This window comes from Mugil cephalus, chromosome 11, assembly GCF_022458985.1.
Source record: "Mugil cephalus isolate CIBA_MC_2020 chromosome 11, CIBA_Mcephalus_1.1, whole genome shotgun sequence".
Lineage (NCBI taxonomy): Eukaryota > Metazoa > Chordata > Actinopteri > Mugiliformes > Mugilidae > Mugil > Mugil cephalus.
The window spans coordinates 10,366,316-10,392,685 of record NC_061780.1 but is presented as its reverse complement, the minus strand read 5'-3'; the positions used below and the strand labels follow the sequence as shown (position 1 = coordinate 10,392,685).

Here is a 26,370-nt window from a genome sequence, read left to right as displayed (position 1 = left end):
AGACGCAGAAAGAAACCAATAAAAATTCATACAAATGACATCATCTCCACCAGCGTATTTAATGTATACTTCATGTTGCAAGGCGCTACAAGCAAAATGCAAACATGGCATTTGGATTCCAGCAGGTCAGGTCAGGATGCTGAAAAACATAATGTGTGGAATCCAACGCATCTGTGTAATAAAATAGTCACTATTATCTTTTATCGATTCATAAAGCGCTGCCTAAAGCCAAATTAAGTTTTCTTTCTGATGTTGTTTTTTTTTCCACTAAGGGTGCATAATGGTGTCTGCCAAACAGAAATCATTTATTCACACAAGAGTCAGCCTCGGTTCAAGAAGGAGGGAAGAAAAGAAGGAAACGCGTACTTTGTTCTGCCCAGTTGTAAAATCTTATTTTTAATATGAAACATGACACCGAGCACAGTTAAATACATATTTTATAGCCAAGCAGCAGAAGGTAGGTGTGCACTCGTGTGCTGGGATCACCGCCGTGGCAACATTTCCCCCGCACTCAAAGGTTTTCGTTTTCCGCCTCTTTGTTTTTTCCCCACAAAGCCAGACCCTTTGAATGATCCAGACCTGTCCCACCGGTGCACACGCACTAAATACCTATGGTTCTCGCGCCTTCGGCGGCAGCAGCAGCAGAATTGAAATCATTACCCTCAGGTATTGAAAACCCAGAAGATCAACAGATGCTCTGCAGGATCTAATAACACTTTAGAGACCACTGGCCCCCGTCGGGATTTTAATTCAAACCTGATCAGAACATGAAAACGAAACAGGACAGATTTATCATTTTCCCCAGGTTCTCTCCCTCTCTCGCACCACTATCTCTATCTCCCTCCTCTTTTTTCTTTTGGCTGTTATCTCTGTTCACATTGGCTGCTTTCATCCTGGTTCCAGAGCTGAGGAGATAGACAACACACAGAAGGAGACACACACACACACACACACACACACACACACACACACACACACACACACACACACACACACACACACACACACAGGACTTAGAAAAACACACACACAGAGGAAAGGAGGAAGAGCATAGAGGAAGAGAAAGGCACTCTTCCACACACACACACACACACACACAACACACACACACACACACACTCACATATAGGTATATACAGACACAGTGCGCCCTATTTCAGGAGGCTGTCAGCAGGGGGACAGAGGCTAGAGGAAACACAGGATGAATTCTTCTCTGCCTCATTCCATCACACCACCATGACACCCCTATTTACCTCCTCCATCTATCTCCACGCCGACTGTCTACCACCTTGGCTCCAGTGCGTGTTTGTGTGTGTGTGCGTCCACCGCGGTGTAGGCCCGTACATGTGCGAGCCTAAGTGTATCAGCACATTCGCGGTGATGGAGTGAGGCAAGGTGGACACTGTATATTGTGCTCTGCTGGTGTTAGAACATGTCGTGCAGCCCAGCAGCGTTTCACAGGAGCCGCGGGGTTCTTGTTTAGACGGCTGAAACGCTGGCTCTCAAACACACTGGAGCGACTAAAAGACTTTCTTAATTTAGGATTACACCGGTGCCAGTCCGCGGGTTTTTGCAAGCCATCTCTCCGAACGACCCCCCCTCCCTCCCCCCTCTTAACTCAGCCGCAGTTTTATTTTTTTGGCAACATTTCGGTTGCCGGCCGAGGCCCATGTCGTCATCCGACGGCTTTTTGCTTCGCACGTCACATGTCCCTCTGCAAATATGAGAGGGCTGCTTTCATTGGGTGGGAAGGGTTAGGGGGTGGGGGGGCGAAAGTGTTCAATCCAATTCCCAAACCTCATTTTTGCTTTGAGAGAAATGGTCCCCTTCTTTATGTCCGTCTCTCCCTCTCTCACACACACACACACAACCCTGCTGTCCATCCGATCCTCGGGGCTACGGTCATGCATTTTCACTCCATATTAATTTTTTTTTGTTTGCTCCTCTTGGCCCTCTGTGATCCATGACCACGAGCAGAGAGTGAATGAACAGCGGGAGCAAATGTAATAGGTATTAGCAGAACAGAAATGGAGTACTGAGTTATCCAGTTGCTTCATTTCACACTGTCAAACTAGCCAGCGCTCTTACAAGGCAATCTCAACATTCTTTCTGCACAATTGGTTTGAGCTGCAGATCTTCACACATGAACACAGCACAGATTCATGTTTGCACTGTAACATGACTAAACACTAGATTACATATCGTTAGCATAGTAGTGTAATTGCCTAAATCATATCTGGACGTTTTTGGAAAACAAGGATAAACACAATTTTTAGCAAATGCATTGATATTGTAACAGTAAGTCAATTATAGGCAATTATGCTATTAGGCTAGCGATATCACACCTCACCACACCTCGTCCCTGCTTTTTATTTTGACATCATCATGAAGTGATAGGCTCCTTTTATCCATCTATACAGCGTCCGATGATTCAACACGTTTGAAAAATGTGTCATTTAAGTGATTTCTGTGGAACGTGGCCTTACCAAGACTAAACTAAATCAGCTCGCAGGAGCTCGGCGAGTGACGATTAACTCCAATCTCCACTTGAAGCCCCTCAGTGACTGACAGCAATCCTTGTGTTTGCTGAGAGGCGGAACGCGAGTGTCAGAGATCACCTCCCCCTAGACATGATTGCAATTCTCGTGTAAATGATATCAAGTTGTTAATGCAACAGCGCTTTTCATTCACTTTCTCCACCACCATAATTCACCTCTGTGCCGTGAGGGAGGCAATCAGTTTACAGCGCTGAGCGGCGGCGGCGGCGGCAGCAGCAGCAGAGTGAAGCACAGAAACAGTGTCGGGGTGTACTGATTAATATAGCCATTTTCCACCATTTAACACAGTCAGGACGTTCCTTAAATGTGCGGGATGAGAGTCCCGAAATTGAGTCTGCTCAGAGGTTACCATTTTTATTATTAAATATTCATTAACACGTGATATTCCAATACCTCAAGGACGTATGCATGAATTTTTGAAAAGTGCTTACTAGCTGTAATGCGGTTTAAGATGTAATTCCTGCTGGGTTTGCAGAGGTTGGCTTGATTAAATTCAAAACACAAACTCACTTTATAATACTCTCTGTTCATCGTGACAGCTTAGATACTGCAAGGGAACAAGTTGTTACTTAGATAAATTTCCACTTATGAAACTCTTGCATACGGGATGAATCTATACACACAGTGGAGTCTTGCAGTGCATATCTGGTGGTGCAACTGAATGGAAATGACCACTGGCAACAGAAATACTTTTTCCTATCTCTTAGTAGCCGGTGACTGTATGTTATTCATGTGTGTGTGTCTGTGGCTGACAGTCTGCTGATGGGCAAACACCTTTTCCTCCCCAGACAGGCTATACTCCTGTATTGTCTCGCCAGAGCGATGGGAACCTCCTCAGCATAATAAAAACGTAAACCTGCACAAATATGACACACACACACACACACACACACACACACACACACACACACACACACACACATAATCTCACATTTAACACAGAAAGCTTTTTTAGGTGCCGACCAGAAACTGCACTTTGGCATTCCCAAGGCCAAAAGTGAAAAAAAAAAAAAAATCAGCCAAACACACACCGTCCAGAAATGCAAAATTAGCATGCTGCCCAGCCCAGCCACAAAAAAAAAATAAAAAAAATCTGTCCCAGATGCTGAGAAAAGCTCCATCGTGAGCCCATGCATAATGCTCGAGGGTAGTTAGCTATTTTCAGAGGCAACCATTAGCCTCCACAGTGTCAAGACGTCTACCCAGCTCTGCAAATAACATTTTGTTTGACAACTATTAAAAGGCATTAAATCAACTTGAAGAGCTTATTAGTTATACAACTTGGACACAATGGTTTAAATGTGAATACACATTGTGCAGGGAAAGACAGGACAGAAACAGGCAGCAGATAGAAATGTCAAGGAGAATTACAAAGCACACACTGGGACCAGAGGAAAATAGAACTGATGTACAAACAGATGGAAGAGTGCACACGGATTCTGTAATTGCTCCATTGTCAAAGCATTTTTTTTCTTTGTGAAAAATCCCTAAAAGATCAAGTAATTTAGGAAGAAAAAAAAACAACTTACAACTGAATAGAGACTCTGTTCAGGCAATTCTAAGAATTCTAAGATTGTACATTTTTATCCAAGATATTGTCTGCGATTTAACACAGATATTTGAAATAAATGAAAAGGACCTTTAAAATGAAGCATTAATGCCGATTATTATAGGCAGCACAGAACTGCATTATGGACGCGTGGAAACCAACAGCAGGTTGAGAGACAAGCTGTCTTCTTATGGTAACAGCCATCAAAACACAACACGTCAATCAATATCAAGATCACAAAATACACTTAGTGCACAGATCCCACATCATCTTCAGGCTTTTACTCTCACTTTGTGTGTGTGTGTGTTTTCCTTCTCCCCTCTTAACAGGACAGTTATCGGCAGTTCAACACACAGTCCACTGTAAACATGCATAAACACACACGAGTTTGTGGCTTGCTTGTGTGCATGTGTGGCTGTATGAGAATGAGGATGTGAGGATAATTTAATTATGGACCAGATAGAGCGGGTTACTGAGGTTAATATCCTGCATGCACTCTGTTCCTCTCCGGACACAGTAATTGCCTTAAGCACATTAGGAACTTTATTGACTGCGATGGCCTTTTAAGACATTACATTTCTGCTGCTTAGTGTCAAACAGAAGTCGTCCAGCTCTGCTTACTGTCTCTGTCTCCCTCTATCTCAGCTTAATTCTTCCCTGCTCTCCCCTCTCCTTGCCATGTCACTCTGTTCTGTCTCCTTGCGTCTCCTCGCGCGCGCCTGCTTAATTGAGGTTCCGTAAATACGATGAGATTTGTATAGCTCCTCATCCGTAGAGGCAGCTTGATGAGGTTTGACTGGCAGGTGATTAACTCCTCTTAACCCGCAGAATCATTTGTCCTCGGTGGAACAGTTGCACTAATGACACCATAAAAGGCTCCTTGATGTGTCAAACTGTGGAGCGGCGCTCTGGATAGAGCTTCCAACAACTGCCTCGAAAGAGTGCAGCCCCCTCACTTTCTCCTTCTCTCAGCCAAGATCAATCCTCTCAACACCCCCTTAGTATGTCTCCATTTCCACTCAGCCAGACCTCTTAATGAGGATGGAGGTGAATGGAAGAAGTTATTAAAAAGTCCTCACCTTCCTCCTGGGACCGCTAAAGAGGAATTATATGCAACTAAGTGCTCTTGCAGCCCCAGTCAGAGCTATGTCACATATCTGTTGCCATAAATCCACATCCACAGCAGTCATGACAGGAGTGGGTAAATTATTTCTGTCCCAGAAGGAGATTTTGGTGTTCTTTCCTTTTTATGCAGGATCTCCTGGAAGATTATCGTCAGGTGCTTCAGGTGAGAAAAAAAATGAAAATTACAAATCGGAGGGATGGAGGAAGGAGACGAGAGACACAGGGGAAGTGACTGGGAAGAGGAGGGACGTCAGAGCCAAGGGAGCCCAGCAATAACTACAGCAGATTTAGCCAATGTGTGGAGATAAATGGTGTAATATCTGCATGGATCAATGTCTGCACCGTCCCTCTAAAAAGAAGCCCTCTCTATGAATTACATCACCGCCCCTCCCACTACGCAAATGCACACATTCACGCCACGGACACACACATATACACGCGCCCCACAACTATCTCAATTAGCACAGATTATGATGCATGGCTGGAAAGTTCCAGTGTCTCGAGACCACTATGTAAATGTCTCCACGCAGCTGTCCAGTCCCATCACCGTGCAGATGGAAAGGAGGAGGCAAGGAGGAAATCACTTTGTTAAGATAGCGCTATCCAGCTAATGAGAAATCAAGTGTCTCGACTTTTCACACGAATCCCATCATGTCCACTCATATTATGAAACCAAGATGCCATTAGTTGCACTTAGTGTGACTAATAGGCCAACTACTTCCTAGTGGTTCAGTGTCTTTGCTAACAGTCCCACCTTGTGGCAGATCAAATAAATACAACTTGATGACGACGATCAGGTACAGAGGGTGGGCAAAAAAAAACGCAACTTGTCATTTGTGTTATTCATTTTTTATTCAAATTTATTCATACAGGAATCATATTATAATATATCATTTACTCCCTTTAAAATAATAATTAGTTTAATTTTAATTTTCTATGTTATCTCTTTGAACCAGTGTGTTATAATTAGAACCTCTGCATTCAACCATTAGCAAATCGAATAGTTTTACATGATGATTCACAAATTAGTCACAGCGAATCTCCTTTTAGGTCTTACACCCTACTGAAAATTGACAGTGACGGTCGTTTTAATAGCTGAGTCATTTATAGAGCTGTCTTTGGGATTAAGGTTTATTGTATCCACAGTATGAACTGCTGCATCAGTGCCAGGAAAGCAAAACAAGAGCAAAATAAAACCACCAAGAAAAAAGATGAGGCTTAACAGGAATTTGCACGTGCTATCTGTTCTGAGAGGTTAAAGTAGGTGTTAATGCAGGCAGAGCACGCTCACAATTCATGCGGATTCATGAGAGTGTAGCTGCAGATGGATGTTTTGCAGATATGAGATATTAAAGCATAGTATTAGCAGTTCAATTCATTTATTTATTTTTTATACAGCGCCAATATTAATCGAAACTGTCTCCAGATACTGCTGAACCGGAGAGCTAATTAAGTGTATTTTGTGATTGTTACCGGACAATGACATTAAATGTGTGCAACACCTGTAGGGTCCGGGTATTGCCTCATGCTACCAACACCGACACTGACCCTAGCCAAATGATTAGATTAGATTAGAGTCTTTATTGTCATTGCACGGTAGCACATAACAATATACATTGCACAACGAAATGTAGGTACAGCTAAAGATAAATATTCAATAAATAACTAAACTAGACAAGGCATGTACAACAAACTAACTAAAAGGACACTATATACAAATTAGAATGTAAACAGGACTGTATAATATTGCACTTGTTTGGGGAAAAGGAAAAAAAAAACTTATTGCACAGTCATTATTTTCATGAAAGTGAAACGTTGTGGCTCAAATGACATGATTGTGTCAGCTGTTTTTGTTCAGCAGGGCTATGGCCCTGTTGTAGAAACTGTCCCTCAGTCTGTTTGTCCTTGTTTTCAGCATCCTGAAACGTCTGCCAGAGGACGGGAGCTGGAACACCCGGTGTCCTGGGTGTGAAGTGTCTTTCAGGATGCTGCCTGCCTTCCTCAGGCAGCGGGTGCTGTAGAGGTCCTGTAGGGAGGGGAGAGGGTGGCCGATGATCTTCTGGGCCGTTTTAATGACCCTTTGTTGTGCAAATGCAAAAATATTGAAAAATAGGAAAGATGAGCAGGGGAAAAAATATAAGAGGACTCCACTTGTTAAACTATTCCTGTTTTGGGCGGTGTCTCATTTTGCCCCTCTAGTGACCTGTAGTCACCTGTAGTTACTTTCATTAACAGCAAAGCCAAAGAAACTTACAAACTCCTCCTCAGCTTAACTGACCAGGTCAATATCCCAGAAGCTTAAGCGATTTAATGACAAGAGTAGTTGATACTAGGTGATTCGTGATCCTTTATAATGGTAAACAAAAATGATGGATACTGTGGGTATATAGTGAAGATGCCGTCAACATACTTGTTATGAGAATGAACCACATTATCTCAGTAATGATCATGGAATTAAAAACAAATTGGCTGGCATGTATAAGGTAATCGAGGGATTATGCATAACATGCATTAGATATGCCGAACTGTTAAACAACGGAAGGCTGGCGTGGCTGATGAGAAACATGCTGCTCTGCATATCAGAAAAAATGATCGTCATCATTTATCGTAGCCTGAGAGGAAAAAGGTTAACGGATCGACAGAGTGAGACCAACACTTTGTGACAGTCTGTTAAGTATTTACTGAGATATTTCAGTCTGAGCCAAGTGATAGTCACGCTGCTAGCACTGCTAACACTTTCCTCCTTCGTCTGCCGTAACTGATATTAACACAATTATCTATTGTATTTTACATCTTTACCGAGCTCAGTGCAGTCAGTCCTCGCAACGTGTGCGTGAGCTCGCATTCACTGCAGGGAAATTGGCCATCAACATTCAGCATTCACTAATACACATTAAGCAGTTTCATCAGAGCACTTTGCTGCTGACACAATGAAGTTCTATCGATTCGGGCTGCGAGAGAGTTCCACTTATGTATTCATCTCTTATACAAGATGTAGCCTGTACAAAAGGTGCAGGGACGGTTTCAAAAGCAGAGAGAGAGAAAAAAAAGTGAAGCAATCCCTTGCCTCTGTTAAAGCAGGTGCCATTTATTACATTTTGCAGTGATAAATAGCTCCACTTTGAAATGCCATTAGAGCAAGTCCAGACAAAACAGAGAGAACAAACTTCTCCTGTGGGGTGATGAATTGTGGATCTGCCTTACCCCGCATGCGTGTGTGTGTGTGTGTGTTAACATAAGGCAAATTGCTCAATCAGCACATTTTCATCTCACGTTAAGGAATCATTTTATCATCTTTTCAAAGCAGTTCATTGTCCTTATCCAAGACAATAAACTGCTTACGACAAAAGCCAAAGTCCAGGCACACTTTATAAAATTTAGATTTTCTCTGGATGTAACAAAATACTATAGTCTCAATCTTGCTCAACGCCCATATAAGGGCATGTGTCTCACAAAGATGATGTCACCGGTGACTGCAGGGGCTCCCCTTTCATTTGGCGGAATGCAAAGACACAGCATGGGTGTGTGCTCTTCTGGGCCATAAAGATAGAACCAGGCAGTAGTCATGTGGCAGTGTGACAGCCATGCTGGTTACAATAAACTAAAGTGAAACGAAGCCCGGGGAAGAAGAATCGTGTTGTGCAATGATGACTGCATCCGGATAAATAGCTAAAGGAGAAATGCGCTCAACTTCTGTAAATCCAAGGTGCTCCAGTATCAGATAGACGGCGCCAAAGGGAAAGAGGCAGAGGGAGCGAGAACAGAGGGAGAGTATAAAGTGAAAACAAGACAGGGGAGTAGCAGCCTTCAGTCTGTGCTCAGCTCAGTACTGATCTTACTGAAGGCTTCCTGCGCCAGCACCATGGGAAAATCAGGTAAGTTGATACTCGACCCTGAGGACTGTAACTTTGATTAGAGACTGCTTGTTTGTTGCCTCAGTGAAAACTTTGCCCCCTTGAAAAGATGAGTGTTTGCTTTTTTTTGTTGTTTGATGTATTTGTGTAGAGCACATGTAGAAGTACGCAATCCTACTTTGTCTGTTTTTAATTTCCTATCCTCTTAAATAGCACAGACTCTTAGTTAACATTCAGTTTGCAACACACTTAGTAGACGTGTCTGCATGTCTTATTGTCACTGTGGGACTGTTTGAATGTGCCCATTGTGCGAGCACTCGAGACTGTGAGACTTGTGAAAAGGCCAGTGAGTGATAGGCACCAGGCAGAGGTGGTGGTGGTAGTCGGGGAGGGCGGGGGGGCGATCGGGATGACGTTTTCTACTTCATCGTCTGTCACCGAGTTGGCACTCACCGATGAGCTCTGTGGGCCTCTGCACAAGTCTGCACTCTGCAGCAATGTATGAGTCTTCATGTTGCATCATCGTGTCTCTTTTGTCAGCTGCTGACAGAGGCTGTCTCACTCTTCCTGTTTCTGTCCACTCTGTCTCTCAGCCTCAAAGCAGTTTGCTGCGGAGGTTCTCCAGTGCCATAACGAGTACAGGAAAAAGCACCAGGCTCCGCCACTGAAGCTGAGCAGCAAGTTGAGCAGAGAGGCTGCTCGGTGGGTTAACGCACACACAGATCGAATTAGAAACCTAATTAGCAACGGACTACGCATACCAGTCATTGTCAAACTGCTGTGGATAACTGCGACAGCTCCAGCCAGGCCTGTCAAATGCAGTGACAACTAATTGTAACATGATCTCTGGGGTCTTTGGTTTGTTTTCACAGTTGTATGACAATCTGTTGCCACCATTTGCGGCTGCATTAGCATTTTGCAGTTAATTTACACTTGACTTTTCAAATCATTCTTCTCACATTAATGCTAAAAAGAGTTTGCTCTCCTTTGGCATCAGTGTTGTTGAAGCAGTCAGAGGCAAAATCCTGCATAATAGCCTTCCAGTTAATTTCCTTCATGGTGTTGAATAGCACGAACAACAGCAACATGGACCAAAAGCTGTGTTAAATTTTCTTTTAGAAAGAAGAAGCTTTTGTTGCGTATAGTAACCTCAGGTTCTATGAGGATGGGTGTAGCCCTCATCCTGTCGAGCTGAGGGTGGAACTAGTATGAAATCAAACTGATGTCTGTGAAACCTTAATGATAAACTATAACTCTTTGAATTCCGTAAATCCTCTTGACATATATGATGGTAAATGTTTGGGAGCATGAACATGCTACGTTAAGTGCAACAGAGTTTGTTTGAATGTGTTGGAATGTTTCCGCCTCACCCGCTGAGTAAACAGAGTGTCCCATAAAGACCACAGTCATGTAATCATCACTGTTTCACCCAGTTCAGGAGGAAAGTTGGGGCTTTTGAAAGAGAATAAAAAAAAGTAAAAAAAAAAAAAACTAACAAAGAAAGAAGTTAAAGGGGCAAGATTTTCTTTTACTTAGGACAAGAACTCTAATAAGCAGGAAGTTCACTTCTGCTCTGTGGTTAATCCTCAGCGTGTTGTAAGAGCCACTGAGGTCAAAAGGTAACCTATATGAAGAGGTTACTAAGATGTTAAGATGTTAAAACTTTAATTAGGCCCCTAGTACAATTTAGTAATTAGAGCTGAACTTCATTACTTTTAAACATCAAATGAGTCCATATAATTATACTGTGGTATATGTGTTTAATGAGTGCAGCGTCAACCCAAAAATCTTATTACAGATATATACTCAATTACTTCTTCACATTAAGGATTATTCCTGTGCTTTTGTTTCTAAGGAGATTACAATTTTGTTGCAATCTAGTTAAAATTGAGTTTCTGGTAAAGCCACATCTGAAGAGGGGATGATCATAGCATTGATCATAGTATGAACATGAGCTTTAACACAGATAAAAAAAAAAAAATAAAAAAAAACAAACAAAAAAAACATTAAAACCACCTTGTGTGCAACTTTTCTCTGTCCACAGTTACGCTGAAAGTCTGGCCAGTACACGAATCCTGAAACACAGTGTGGAGTCCAGTAGAGGGAGCTGTGGAGAGAACCTAGCATGGGCCTCATATGATCAGTCAGGTACTGGACATTGGTGCACGAATGCCTGAGCTATAATGTAATTCCGTGGTGGATTCCTTGATAACTGAATGTGTAGATGACGCTCTCACTTATATACAACAGTTTAGTCTGCAAAGTCTTGACTACATGGCCTGTGCTGACTGCCAGCACGGAGCAACAGCTGGGGACTATTTCCCCTCCACGTCTGATACCATGACTCACTGTAGAAATATGTCACTGCCGGCCAATGCGATTCATAAAACATCTACGGTACCGGACTATAAACAGCGAGGGCCCCGAGGGGGGTTTGCAGCTCAAGGGCGATTTCTTCTCCCATTGCTATCTCTCTGATTTATATGAACACCGCATGAGTGATTTGATCGCCCTCTAAGTTCAACTCACATTCTTGTCCTGTCCTCATGTAGGGAAGGATGTAGCAGACCGCTGGTATGACGAGGTGAAACTGTACAACTTCAACCGGCCCGGATTCTCCTCCGGCACTGGTGAGATTCACACTCTGTCCCAAATGTTTCCCTCTCATAACTCCCTGTCTTGTCCATTTCTCCATTTCTTTGTCATTTTCTGTTGCTTTCTGTCTTGCTTGTTCGCAGTTTTGCTCTCAGTGTCACATTTACTCGCTGGGGGAGCTTGTACTTGCGTTGATGTCACACCTCAGTCAGTGTGTGTCTGTCTGACTCAGTGACCATGCAGCCATGGGGAAACTGAAGGGAAACTGCAGTTCTGTATATCACTCTCATGAACACATGCCACATCCTGTCTGCCCTAATTCCTCCAGATGGTTTCCCATAGCCTCGGATACCAGTGCATATGAGTCAGTGTAATTTGACCAGACACGTAGCGGATCACTCGTCATTATAGTTATTCACACTGGTTCACTTTAAGGTTCCTTAATAGAAAAACACAGACAGAACGTGCATGAGGCATAAGGAGGAGATTAGGGCTGATGAGTGAGGGCGTAAGATTCCTATGTCTGTAAATATTTAGCTGAACTGACTGACTGCCTGCCTGCATTCAGCTTCGGCTGCGTCCTAACGGAGTGCTCCTAAATCTCATCCTGACTTTAATTTACCTCGGTTAACATTTGTCTTTTTCTTAATCACATCTAGGACATTTCACAGCGATGGTGTGGAAGAACACTAAAAAGCTGGGTGTCGGTAAGGCCACGGCGTCAGATGGATCTTCCTTTGTGGTGGCCAGATACTTCCCAGCGGGAAACATCACTAACCAGGGACACTTTGAGAACAACGTCCTCCAGGCTAAAAGCAACTCCTAAACAGGCATTGATCCCTCGACTGCCCTCAAGCCCCAAGGCATTTATTCCATTGTCCAGGAGAGAAGTTGTCTGCCCGCACTGCTATGGAAAATACTCAGGAGAGCACCACTTCTTGCCTGGTAGAGAGCCATCTTACAATCTTGTAAGGACTTCAAAAGATGAAAAGCACTCAGGCCTTAAGTTCTGTTCGGCATTTTAAAGGGGCTTGCACAGCGCTTTATTTAAAATTAAAGACATTGCTAACATTTCCACTGACCAATGGGGATTGTAGAACTTTGATAGCTGTTGCTATTGCATTTTATTGTATTTCCCTCATTAACGCCAATATTTTCCTATGTTTTTGCAACCGAGTGAGAGCTAATCCAGTCAGAATGACACATTCACATCGTTTCATTTGACGCTCATGACCCAACAAGCGCGCATCATTGTTTGTGTTATTGTCACTACTTGTTAAAGCAGGCCCAGCGGTCCCATGTCTACGTCTTGTACTCTAATCCGTTTTGTACAATAAAATTGATCAATTGTTAAGAGATGCACTTGGCATCCACCCATTTGTGCTTGTGTCCCAGTTTATGTGGTTGCCCGTTAGCTTCCGCCACAGCTGTTGATTCATTCATCACTGTGTGACACACACTGTTTCAGAGTGAGAAAGAGACACTAACGACACTAAAGACATGTTTCTCCAAAATGTGAAAACTCTAATATGTAATGGTAATTGTAGCAATGTTTCTAATGGGGGGAAAAAGGCCATTACCAGAAAATAAGTTGCTCTTGTTTCATTTAGTCCATGTCATCTGCCACGCATGAACAGCCTGATGGAACAGCAAGCCTTCTGCATTGAATCAATCAGTGATCTATTGACAATATAAAGAACAGCTTCAATGTGACTGAATACGATGAATTTCACATGTAAATGGAAAATTATCCTTTTGTCTGTTTTTTTCTTTTCCTTTTCTTTGTGTGTGTGTGTGCTTTTGTTAAAAATGGATTATGGAAAAAAGTATCACAAATAGAACTTCCAAATGTTGTGAATGCGTGTACGTCTGCAGCCTTTGCAGTAAAGTCAGTCTCGTGGTGCAGTCAGAGTCCACACTGGAACAGACTTTATTTAGCAGATACTGGGGATGCAACATACAGTAGCAGCGATACAGAAGTTTTTTTTATTTTTTTTTAGGCTTTATAGGCTGGAATAAGGGAGTCAGGATTCAAATAGTCCTCACCGCTCACATGGTCAGCTCCTATGAGAAATTAGGGAAGAGAAACAGAAGAGGGAAACAGAACACAAAGGATTTAGTTAAAAGATCATTTCAATATTAAAAATAATATTGATATTTTTTCTTTTTTTAAAGTATTACTACTGGATTCCCTTCATTGAACTAGACAACAAGAGTCTTTACTACGACTTGGACCTACAATCTGCTGCATAACGTTTTAGAAAAAAACAAAACTCCTTATCTCAGTGTTGGTTGTTGCTGCCATCTAGTGGGCATTAAACTGCACTGATGACCTACAGAACTGTAGAGGTTACTCAGTTACTTGGGAGATATTCTACTTGTCATTTCGTCCTAAACCCTATCTCCCCACCCTCCCCACCCCCTTCCCTCCCCCCTCACTGGCTGTGACTCATTATTTTGTTCACCGTCTGCCCTCCCTCTACTCTCTCCCTCCTCCCCTCCGGTCCCCTCCTTCCTCCTCACCATGATAGCGTTCACAATGTCATTCTTGTTGTGTTTCAGCGCACGGACGGCCTTGGCTCGTGACACATTGGCCTGGGCCATGACCAGCTCAATGTCTCTCTGCTCGAGACCTCCCTCGTCCACCTGATGTACGGAAAGACAGACAGGCCAAGGCAAAAGAGAGATTTTAAAGCACACAGCAAAGTTTTTAAGGATACAGTGCTGTTTGTGTTGTAATATGAAACACGAGTTCATCTAACAATGCTTACCTCTTCTTCCTCCTCTTCACTCTCCTCCTTGATGGTGAGGCTGGGTAGGACAGGTGGGGCTAAGGGAGAAGAGGTCACAGGCACCTTGAATTTCTCTGCAGCTGCTTTGTGAGCCTGCTGAGACAGGTCCTCAATCTGCAGAGAGGAAAGGAGCAAGAGGAGCGTAAGAGGCAACGCTGAACATGGGCTGAGGCTTGAATAATCGACAGGGCAAGGAAGACTCACCTTTGCCTCTCCGAATACAATGTAAATATCTGACACGGGACTTTTGAACACATCTGGTCTGCTGATGACAAACAAGATACTCTTGGACTTCCTAATAGTGATTCTGGTCACACCGTGGACTGGTTTCAGACCTAGTTTAGACATGGCCTGCAACCACACACAGCAACACAGAGAGGGGCAATTATAGGGACAGGATTACACAACTTAAATATCCTCTACCGGCGTTAATAATCCATTTTTAATATTGTGGACCATTTTATTTATTTATTTTTCAGATATAAGCTCCTCTAGCCAATACCTTGCGGGCTTTCTTCTCACTGCGGCTCTGTTTTGGTCTGTTCAGCCCTTCATCTGCAGAGGTGATAGACTGAAAAAGAGAAAAATATTACTTACTTTAGTGCAGCAAAACTCCAAAAATGACTCGACATATATTCAAATTCCTCTCAAATTAGTTATTACGATTACAAATCTGTGTTTTGGCTGTATGCCTACTGCTCGCCACTGCTAAAGACCAATAACTCAAGATCCTCAGATTTCAATAACTGGGAGTAGAATGGAGGTAGAATGATTATTAATTGAAAGAGAACAAAATGCAAATGGTCAAAACTGATGCAAGAGTGATTTTTTTTTAAATTTTTTGATTAGTTTGCCATTTACCTTATCATGTTGAGGTCTCTACATATCACATACAGTCATGTTTGGACTTTCAGTGTTGGGTAAGCAACTCCTCTGACTATGAAATTGTGTGATTCCAGTATAATTTCATTTACACTCTGGCACATTATAGATATTAAAATGCAATAACTTTTAATAATGTTCTCTCTGGCTTGCACTACTCGTACAAAATGAGTTACTCAAAAAGGACAAGATTCTTTCCTTTCCAGTAAGCAGTCCCACCTGTGGCTCTGATGGTCTCAGTGGCTCTGGCTCTTCTAGCTCAGGCACTGACCCTTCGCTCTCAGACTCATTACATGAAGCCAATATGGAGCCTGCATGAAGGCATATTAGAAAAACATGTTAACTGCATCATATCCTCACAGAAACTATAACCACAGTAAAAGTAATGAGGGCATAACGGAGTCTAATTGATAAATGCTAGGTTGATGAAGAATGCTAAACTATTATTATTATTATCAACTCCCAAAGCACATCTAATTTGCAGTAGGGAATTGAATTAGCCAATGGTAATATATGTGATTAGACCTGATTTCAACATCATATGCATTATACCACTGGCGACAGCAGAACACTGTTAATCCATAATTCAAGTCACGAGCTGTCAGTCAGTTTAAGGTATTCAACTCAGTTTTAATAAATCATATTCAGCTGAATACATAAATGCAACAGAGAATAATAATAGTAATGGTATTCTTGGCTTTGTACGAAGAAAGTGAAGCAAGGCAGACTTGTATAACAGAGAGCTAAAGAAATTTCGGGGATTTTTCCTGCCCCAATGGGAGTTAAGAATCAACTTACAATTGTTTTTGAATGATAGATCAGTCTCGTCGGAAATGTTGTGGCTGTGGCTGACTGGACAGCCTAACTGTCTGTCAGTAAGACGGCGGGAAGGGAAAGGCTTGATTTCCTGTTGATTGGCTGGCGCAGACGGGCCCTGCAATGATCCATTTCTGTTTCCTGCAACTCCTCTGGGCTTGGATCTTTGACCTTGTCGAGGGAGTCCACCATCATCCTCACTGTCTGTATCCTCTTCAGCCAAACTAGGACCTTAGAGAGCATACGCCAGTTAACATTTTTATGGCAAGATGCTAATATTCATCATTTTTAAACAACCTCTCAAAACCGGTGGAATATAGAGGCAATATATTCTGCAATAAAAAGCCCCAAAAAGAAATTAATCAGTTCTTTACTCACCTCTGCATTTGTCCTGAGTGCTCCATGTGAGACCTTGCTTGCTTTGTTTGTGAGGCTGTACTTTGACGTTGGCCTTATACTGTGAATGTGACTGAGATTGGGGATGGTAAACACAGTCTGGAACACATCCTGAGTCTAGAGTCCCCGACACGGATAAAGATGATTCCTGGGTTGCCTGGAAAAGACTTAATGGTATGGCAGTGGAGAATGAGGGTGAGGTGATGCTTGTGACAGATGCAGCTGTTGTTGGAACGTCTGGGAGGTTAGGAAGAAATCTTGAATCAGTGACTTGCTGTGTTGTGGGGCACGTAGACAAAAGGGCATGGGCTGTGTTACACATGGAGAGTGAAGAGTGCTGTTGGGCTGAAAGGACAGGTTGGGATTCCTGCACTGGTGTGGGAAGATCGATCTCGGGTTCTGTTGAGGCCGAGGGTAGGGAGGAGGAGGACGAAGAGGAGGAAGAGGAAGAAACACATGTTGACAAAGAAAGTGGAGCCAGAGAGCATGAGCTTGAATTATGGGTAGGTGGGCTGTGGCCAGTATCTATATTGTTGTCATTAATGTCCACTGTGATTCCTCTCTGACTACTTGATAGTGGTCTGTTATCAAGCACTTCCTGCTGATTTAAGTCTTGGCTCATTGCAGCGACAATATTGAGGTTGTCTGGGATCTGTGTCGTGGAATTGCACTGTCCATGGTTAGGACTTTTGACCTCAGGACTGGGACTGTCATCCCCCTGCGTCTGTGAATCAGATTCAACTTGTTCTCTGTCAGAAGTCTTCTGCTGATAAGGTGATGATATAAAGTTGCTTGCATCACGGCCTGCCTTGGTTTTTGAATTGTCTGCAATCTCCTTTGAGGGTTTCTTTGGATCATCAACAGATTCTGGACTAGAGTCAGTATGACTGCCCGCCTGGGATGCCCTGTTTTTGTTCTTCTTCCCCTTCCTCCCTTTCTTAGCAGCGATTGGTGTATCTGTGCAAACTTCCCCTTTGGGGACGTGACAGGTAAAGTGCTCTGGGTCATTTTGTGCAGAAGATGGCTTTCTTTCATTTTTGTTATGTTTTTCTTCACCTATTTCTTTTGCATTCACTTCCACTTTTTCTTCCTCATCGTCTTCCCCTGAGTTACAAACAACACACTGTTGTCCTCTAAAGGCATCTTTAGTCTTTGGTTCATCAATAATTCTGTCTTTCACAGGACAGACATCACCTTTTCTTTGGCCTTCAGTTTGAGGCTCAAACACCTCTAATTCTGTCAGAGAACCAGTATGTTTCTCCTTGTCTTGACAAGCTCGGCTTGGTCTGAGATGATCAGATTTACATTTTGGAGTAAAGGATCCAAAGGATCCCTGTAGTAGAGGAAACCGGTTACTCTCTGGAGTGGATGTCTGACACTCTGGCCTAGTTTGACACTCAGGTTTATCTGGTGAATCAAGCTGTTTGTTTATTGTAGCTGCATCTGTATGAGTTTCAGCTGGTACCGTGATGCTACAGTCACCGTCCTTTGTGAATGGTGTCTGTGTTGTGCCTGATGACAGGTTTATTGAGCTCTCTGTAGGTTGTTGCTCTTGATCAGGAATCCTGTCCAGACTCTGAGGTGCTCTCTCTACAAGTGGAATATTAGACTCTCTCACACTGACACTCACACTCTGAGGTCTCATTTCCTCTGACAGAGCATTTAGACTTCCATACACTCCTCCTTCCAATGAGCCAAAGGCAGAGTCACTGTTATTGTTAGAATTATTCCAAGTATCTTGTGTTTGTGTGTTTCCATCATTGTCTGGATTTATATTACTGATGTCGTCCTCTGGAAATCTAGAGCTCCCATCCTCTCCTCCCCCTGCTTCTGAGATCTCCTCAATGGACTTCCAATGGCCCAGGTTGGACTCAGATGCTCCCTCATCCATCAGTTCTTCATTCACTGTTTGATCTTTCTTTCCATGCAAGCTGTTGTTATCTTCTTCATCCAGAATAGAGCCCAGCACATTGGTCATATTAGGAACCATGGCCATCTGTGTGCTTTGGCCCTCTGTATCACACATAAGCAGGCTCTCTGCTTCTAACTCATATGTCTTCCTCAGAGACAAGGAGAGAGACTCCCCTGCTCCCCAAACACCAAACTCAGTTCCAGGTCCAAATCCTAGACCAAACCCCAGCCCCATCCTAGTATCACACCATGCCCCAGCTCCAGGAGCACTTTCTCTGGTTGTGTCTGTTTCAGAGTTTTCTCTTTTGGGTGAGATGGCAAGAGGGGAATGTGGAGATCCACCTGCTCCCACCACCACATCATCGGTAGTCAGGGTATTTTCCCTCAGGTTTTCCTGAGCACAGTCACCTGGACCCTGTTCAGGCGTTAGGGCCAAATTGTCAGGAAGCTCTGAGATGACTTCTGAAGAACCGGAAATGGGGATATTACTGGGATTGGGGCAGGGATCTTTAGGGCAGGACAGCAAAAGTACACCTTTATTCAAATCATTGGTAGCAGTAGCCATGTTCAGAGAGAGTCCAGACTCGCTGGCTCTACTCTCTGCACTCAGAGACTCAGCTGAAGCATTCCCATTCATCTGGTCAAGCTCATTGCAAGACCCACAATAAACACTGGGCCTACACATGCCCTCTGCTCCTACAGGCACATCATATTTACTGGAGAAGGACTTTGACAATGAAATTCTACTTGCTCCCACCGTTGTTTGACTTTCAGGATGGAAATGGCGAGGCTTTATGAGCAACTTGAAAGAGTCTCTTTCTGGTTCTATTGCAGACTCACTGACCTGCGTCAATTCAACGTCCTCCATCTGGTAATTTTCCTCATTCAGTTCTTCTGGAACAGTGGAAGGTTTTAGGTCTATTGCATCCTGCATCAAATCAACGTCCTCCATCTGGTCATGTTCCTCATTCAGTTCTTCTGGAACAGTGGAAGGTTTTAGGTCTGTTGTCTCCTGTGTCAAATCAACGTCCTCCATCTGGTCATGTTCCTCATTCAGTTCTTCTGGAACAGTGGAAGGTTTTAGGTCTGTTGTCTCCTGTGTCAAATCAACGTCCTCCATCTGGTCATGTTCCTCATTCAGTTCTTCTGGAACAGTGGAAGGTTTTAGCTCTGTTGTCTCCTGCGTCAAATCAACGTCCTCCATCTGGTCATGTTCCTCATTCAGTTCTTCTGGAACAGTGGAAGGTTTTATCTCTGTTGTCTCCTGCGTCAAATCAACGTCCTCCATCTGGTCATTTTCCTCATCCAGTTCTTCTGGAACAGTGGAAGGTTTTATCTCTGTTGTCTCCTGCACAGAAATTGCAGCAGGAGGACAAGTGCTGGACTCAGCAGCAGAGGCAGGTACAGAACATATGACAACAGAACTGGCTGGACTTTCCGTAGGTTCTTCAAAAGAGGTGGTAGAACAAGCATTATTATTTAGCTCACTTGCATTCTGAGTCTGGCTCAAGATGCTGGAGGAGTCTGGTAGACAAGAATCTCCTTCTGAAGTACAGGACAGTGGTTGGCCTGTGCTCATGTGCAGAGTATCTGTGTGACCTGTTTCATTGGCAGATTCCATTTCAGTGTCTAATTGGGGTTCTGGGGTTTTAGGATCATCCAAAGGTTCAGTTTCTATATCGCTGTCTTTAGGGTGGGCAGCAGTGGCTCCGAAGAGACAGGTGGCTGGGTGACCAGGTAGTTTTTCCATGCACAGTTCTGTGTGCAAAGGTTCAGTCTGACCTGTTCCAAGAGTAGAACCCTGTTCTGGTGCCGACTGGATTTCAGTCAGATCAAGTCCATCCACTGGTTCAGGTTCTAGTGATTGTGCATGCCTCTCTGTGCTATATAGACGTTCGTCTTCTTCCCCATTATAAGAAGCAGAATCTAATGAGTCATCTGTATCATCTTGGAAACAAAAGGACTCATCCAACCCCTCATTGATAGATGTTTCTGAAAGTGAATGAAGGAAGGAGCTGTCCTCATCTGTAGGATCCTCAATAGCTTTGTTATTACACTCCTCCTCATCATCCTGCTCCTCTGCATCCTTCTCTTCCTCTTCTACAACTTTCACTTCTACCTTAGCTTCCCCAACTGCCTCGTCATGGTCATCGCTGGCATCACCTTTGTTATGTTCCTCATCTTCATTACTGTTAGCCGCTCCATTAGAACTGCCACCAACGTAATCATCAAAATCATATTCATCGCCATCCTCTTCATCATCATCGTCATCGTCATCATCATCAGAATCATCATCATCATCTTCTACATCTGCCTCCTCCTCTCCTGCTGCATATGCATCAACATCCTTTCCTTCATTTCTGTCATTAACGTCTGTTTCATTCTCCTCTTCTGTGGGGAAGAGGGTGATTTCCATTGAATCAGCCTTAAAGATAAGGCTGGTGTGAAGAGGAAAGGAGATAAGAGAGGCAGGGATCATCATTTCCTCTTCTGGTGTATCATCAGCACAGTCTGCCTGGGAGAGTATGAAAGAACTATGGCCAAGCCTATCAAAGGCTCCCGGACAGAAGGCATCCAGGGGGAGGACAGGTGAGTCAGGGCTAATGCTAGATGACGCCATGGTCATGTTCTCTGTATCAGGAGTAAAGGCAGAGGAAGGAAGATCTAGGTGGCTCTCCATTAGTCCATAACATCCTTCTGATATGCAAGCCTCCAGTTGCAGTCTCAGCCCTGTCTCCATGGGGCTCGAGTACTCTGCTGCCCCTGCACTGGCCTCCTCAAGAGGGCAGAGTGAACTTTCAGACTCTCCCCCATCCTCCTGGGAGTCACTGCTGCTACTACTTCTTAGAGGAGATGTATCCTCAGTTACCCAGCACGGACGACAACTTTCTCTACAAATCTTAATCTCTTCCTCTTTAAGAGATTCTACCTCCTCTGCAATCACTGTGTCTGTAACACCTACATGAGAATTCATGACAAATTCCTCAGGATGGTACAGGCCCAAGTCTGCTGCCCTTTCCTCCTCCCGTTCGGGAACCACTCGTCCCTTTTCCTCCCCAACTTCATCTCCAATCTCTGATAAAGAGCTGACAAAGCAGGCAGGGGCCTCTTGTGTTTCTTCTATGAGGAGAAGGTTGGGGGAAGTGGAGGGGGAGGTTGATGATGTGTAAGATGAGGCCCAGCTTCCTCCCTCTGCTGTCATATAAGAGCCAGAAGGAGAAGTAAGAGGGGAACAGAGGTCTTCACTGTCAGAGGGAGTGCTGGGGGAGAGAGGGCTGGCTGGGGAGCCTGGATATGAATGATGTTTAAGGTGCGAAGAGCGGGAAGCCATCTTAATTGGGGTGGAGGGTGCGGTGTAGTAAAGGTCGGGGTCAAGCGATGAGGGCACACCCACTCGTAGTGGGTCAACAGCACAAGCTGGTTCAGAAAAGGACAATGCAACTGGACAGGCCAGATCAGATAAGGAGAGGGAAGGCACTTCATCTTGAGAGAGAGCTGGACTCTCTTCCTTGTTGTCTACCAATTTGTCATCTGTAGTGACAAGCTTTGGAGAAGTAGAGGAAGGGGGTAGGGGGTTGTGGCAAGGGTACGGGAGTGCAATCGTGGGCTGCGCAGGGTTTTCTTGTCTTTGAGGACTTTGGGACTGACTTTCCTCTGTGCTGGGTCCCAGCTGAGTCACTTTTTCTTGTGGCTGGGGATCTGAAACACTTGGGACATCTGGCAAAGGAATAGCCTGACCACTTGTCTCAATTGGGGAACTCCCTTTTTGGATCTCTGTCGTTTTAAGCAATGTTTCTTGGCCCATCACCACCCTCGTGTCAATAGTCTGTGCCTCTTGAAAGTCACTCTCCACCTCAGAACCAGTCAGCACCTGGGAAGAACACAATAGACATAGATAAATATACCACTTAAATTAATCTGGTAGCATATCTTCTGCAATATTGCACACACATTCTTAAACACAAACCTTGATTCTCTCCATCTTTACAGGAATATGGCGGCCACATGGTCCATGACCACCTAATTTTCCAGACAATCTTGGAGTGTTGTTGCGATGGTCAGAGCCTTCAGGTTGAGGTCTTGGAGTACCAGAAGACCTAGGTGTCACATGAAATAGTCGTGGTCCAAATGGAGAAGTGCATGCTGGGAGTAGCTTCTGAGGAGTGCTGGGAGAAGGGCTAGAACCACTATCACTAGGGGAGGAGCCACTGTCACTCGGGGTGGAGTCGGTAGATGGGTGTCTGGTCATGTCTAAGAAACAGGAGAAATGTATAACAACAAATTTTAATAAAGGCAAAGAGCACCCACAATTTAAATGTAGTGAAAAATGGAATGATTTTCACCTTCCTTCACCTATATTTCCACAGAAATACAGAGATTGTTACAAAAATGTCACGTAAACCCCAGACAATAAATTAAACAAATATATCTACGTGTTACTCTGACACTGCAAATGGCTTTTAGCCAATACACAAAACATACAGATGCTCCTCCACAAGGCTGGACTCAGAACAATTTCTTTACATACACAGTCGTATATCTCTTGACCTGAATGCCTTTCTCTGTCATTCTTCCTCTTTCTGTATTAAAATAATATTGCACTACTAGCTAGAGGCAAATATAGGTGATTTGCATTGTTTTGCATTGTCTCCTTGTCCTTCTAGAGTATGCTAGTGTCAACAGCACTGGAGAAATTGTTGAGATGAAATGGCAGACGATGAAGAAAAGATGCTAATCATCATCTGTTTCAGTTCCACATATTATCTTGAATGTCATGTTTTCGTACTGACTGATTACCATAACACAGAAACATACATTCATTGAATTACCCCCAGAAGACGTGCTAAAAGTCGCCTTCTCTATGACATCCCCAGAGAGAACAGAACCTTCATTTGCTCTGTTAACTGGGCCATTGCCACGGTGACCTCAATCCACATGCTGATTGGCCATTATAACACACAAGCGGCTCAGCCCTGTGCCAGCCACAAACACACACACACACACACACACACACACACACACACACACACACACACACACACACATGTTTTGATCTGCCAGGAACCCAGATCACTCTGTACTCTAACCCCTTCTTTGTTTCGCTCGGTCATATTATCTCTAAACATTTTCCTATCTAAGCCTGTCTTTCGTTGTGCTTTGTCCTGTTCTTTTTTATGTGGATTCTACTGTACATCTTCTTTGTTGCTCCTCCTTCACTGCTGTCCTGTCCTGCCCTGCCTGGGGTTGGAAAGGGTGGGGGCAGATGCAAGCATCAGCACTTAGCCGTCCAGCCTGATCACTGCCTCTATATTAAGTTAAAGGTGCATTTGTGTGCGCGCTGAGTCATGCCTGTGAGACCAAAACATGCCACTAGTTAGAAAGATGCAGGGTAAAGCAAGCACAAATGTCAACTCCTGTTCTACAGTGACATGCACAGTATTGCCTAGTATGGGTAGAATACTTCATTTGAATGTGAATGTGACTGTTTCCTCCAATAAGGCCAAATAAAAAACTTTCTATGGCATGCACAAGCGAACAAAAATAATTTATAATTAAACTATACTGTATGTGATTATTATAAATGAAGGGACATATACTATTACACATTTAGAAACACTGTATTCTTATTAAGAACAAATCATTGAAATTGCACACAAAGAACTACACAAATTAGCGACTGTCTTGCTAAGCATTGTAATAATCCAATGACATTTTATGTCTGAGGGAAAACGCAGTAAAACTGAGCACCCGGCTTGTGGTATGGGGAGCAGGCCGCAGTCGAGCAGACTGGAGCTGCGTCACAGAGGCTGCAGCGCTGGACTGCCACCCCCAAGGGGAGCCTCTATTTCAGCTACTGCTCAGGTTGATAAAAAGACACCCCAACAATGCCGCAAGCTCCTTTGTCTTTCACACAGGTTGTAACCAGAGGAAATTCACACCAAGATTTGTGAATAGATCAGGGCAACGGTAAAGTCTGAGGATGGATACATTCAAAATAACTAACCATGGTAAAATCTTTTATAGCCTCACAATATGTATATCTATTTTTGTGATTCACGCAGCGGCACAAGGTCAAAAACCGACCCGCTTCAGTTGCCAATAAAACGTACAAGCGCTCATGTTTTTGTGAGGCTGTGTTACGGTTTCACAGAAGGCTCTATGATGCTGCTGTGTCATGTTCCTGTCGAGGCTGGGGGAAGGGAGGAGCCACTCCATGTTGCTCTGCTCTCAGGGCTAGAAAAACTACTGTGGGGATGTGGATGTGGCAGGAACACGGGGTAATGGGGGGGTCAGGGTGAGTAGGCCAGGTCTAGGGTGGGGGAGGAAGGAGCCCGGTGATCCAATGAGCGGGACGGTTGCAGAAAGGCTTTAGGAGTCAGTTGGCACGATTAAGTGAAATTGGATTTTGTGACGAGAAGTGCTGAGAGTAGGACGTGTGAGGGTGGAGGCACGGGGGAGGCTTGCTAATAGCTGGGAGCTGAAAGGGCAGACAACATGGAGTTTAGTGAGGAGGCAAACATGTAGCTGAATCACAGCTTACTCACACTGCACATGTCAACAGACAGATAGAAACGATGGAGCCATAAGCAGAGTGTTCTCCAGCATAGTGTTTGTGCTTTCAGTCCTGCTAATGCCGTCTCGCTTTCCATCTCTAATGTCCTATCTGCTTGACACTACCACAGCCCTAAAGCTGTCTTCTCTGTTTTGTGTCTTCAGTCAAATTGGTCAGTTTAAACACTGACTCTCCTTTCTCCATCCCCAACCACAGCAGTCTTACCTGGTCCAGGGAGCCCCGTCTCCTCAGCTCCCTGCTCTGGATCCTTGTCGGCGGGGACAGATCTGTGCGTGCTCTCCCCCGGCATGATGCTCGCTGGCTCTCGCTGGCTCTGATGCAATAATAAACCATGCAGCCGGAACAGACAAGGTGAACAGGGGGAGAGAGTGAGCGCAAGAGCGAGAGGAAGAGGGAGGATGAAGAAGAAGGGGAGGGGGATCTGAATGCTCAACGACCCAACGCTCAGATCTCCCCTGCAGCACGTGTCTGTCTGTATGTGTGTGTGTGCGCATGAGATAGAATGAGGCAGACAGAGAGTGAGAGCGGGAGAGTCAGGGATGGGGGTAAAGACTGGTTCTTTCTGTTCTGGTGCAGCACAGTGATGCTGCCGTTGTGGGCGTGTATTTTAGAGTCTCATGATCCGGTTCATCTGAATGTGTGTGTGAGTATGTGTGTGTGTGTGTGTGTGTGTGTGTGTGTGTGTGTAGAACCTGAGAGGGAGCTGCAGTATTCTCTCTTGATTTCCTCCCTCCTCCCCTCCCAGTATCTCTCTCTCTCTCTCTCTCTCTCTCTCTCTCCTCTTCTCCGCCCCCCACACCCTCCTTCTTTGCTCCCAGCCAAGCTATGACTGGATCTTTGGAGATGATGTCAGCAGATTTCTGCTGTCCCCTCAGTGCTGCCTCCAACCTTGAAGGAGAGGACCGGTACTGCAAAAACAAGATGGAGAAATGTAGGAAATTAGGGGGATTCAAGGAACACAAAACAGAAAGTGGAAAGAGAAAGCTAAGAGAAAGGGGATCATAAGAACAGATGTAAAACCTAAAAATACACCGCTAATTATACCCCCTGCTCTGATTACATCCTAGAGGACTCTAAGGGGGAGACATTTCCCTCGGGGGCAACCAGCATCTGCTTCTGTCCTCCACCTTCACCTCGTATCAAGAGTGCTTTACATGAATAAATAAAAAGATAGATAGATTACTAAAACATGTTCTGAGCATCTGAACGCGGACATTTATTTTGTGATTTACAAACCAGCAGAACTACGTTAAGTCTTCTCTAGGAACTTTGTGAAGATTTACAGACAGCTATAATTTTCTTCATTGTCTTGGTTGCT

At 44.1% G+C, this 26,370-nt stretch overlaps 2 protein-coding genes across 2 annotated transcripts; one reads left to right on the top strand and one right to left on the bottom strand.

Annotated features, from left to right (window-relative positions):
* Positions 1-8,721: 8,721 nt before the first annotated feature.
* glipr2l (GLI pathogenesis-related 2, like) lies at positions 8,722-13,054 on the top strand. The gene is made up of 5 exons (XM_047598382.1): positions 8,722-9,107; positions 9,680-9,788; positions 11,131-11,234; positions 11,639-11,716; positions 12,341-13,054. The coding sequence occupies exons 1-5, from the start codon at positions 9,095-9,097 to the stop codon at positions 12,505-12,507; spliced, it is 471 nt and encodes a 156-aa protein (XP_047454338.1). The 5' UTR covers positions 8,722-9,094; the 3' UTR covers positions 12,508-13,054.
* Positions 13,055-13,595: 541 nt separating this feature from the next.
* nacad (NAC alpha domain containing) lies at positions 13,596-25,717 on the bottom strand. Its single transcript, XM_047598381.1, has 10 exons — positions 25,257-25,717; positions 22,446-22,729; positions 16,550-22,349; positions 16,154-16,402; positions 15,575-15,666; positions 14,976-15,044; positions 14,678-14,824; positions 14,453-14,587; positions 14,205-14,327; positions 13,596-13,745 (listed from the first exon to the last, which is right to left on the bottom strand). Exons 1-10 carry the CDS (start codon positions 25,339-25,341, stop codon positions 13,731-13,733), a joined length of 6,999 nt encoding a protein of 2,332 aa, XP_047454337.1. The 5' UTR covers positions 25,342-25,717; the 3' UTR covers positions 13,596-13,730.
* Between the last annotated feature and the right edge of the window lie 653 nt (positions 25,718-26,370).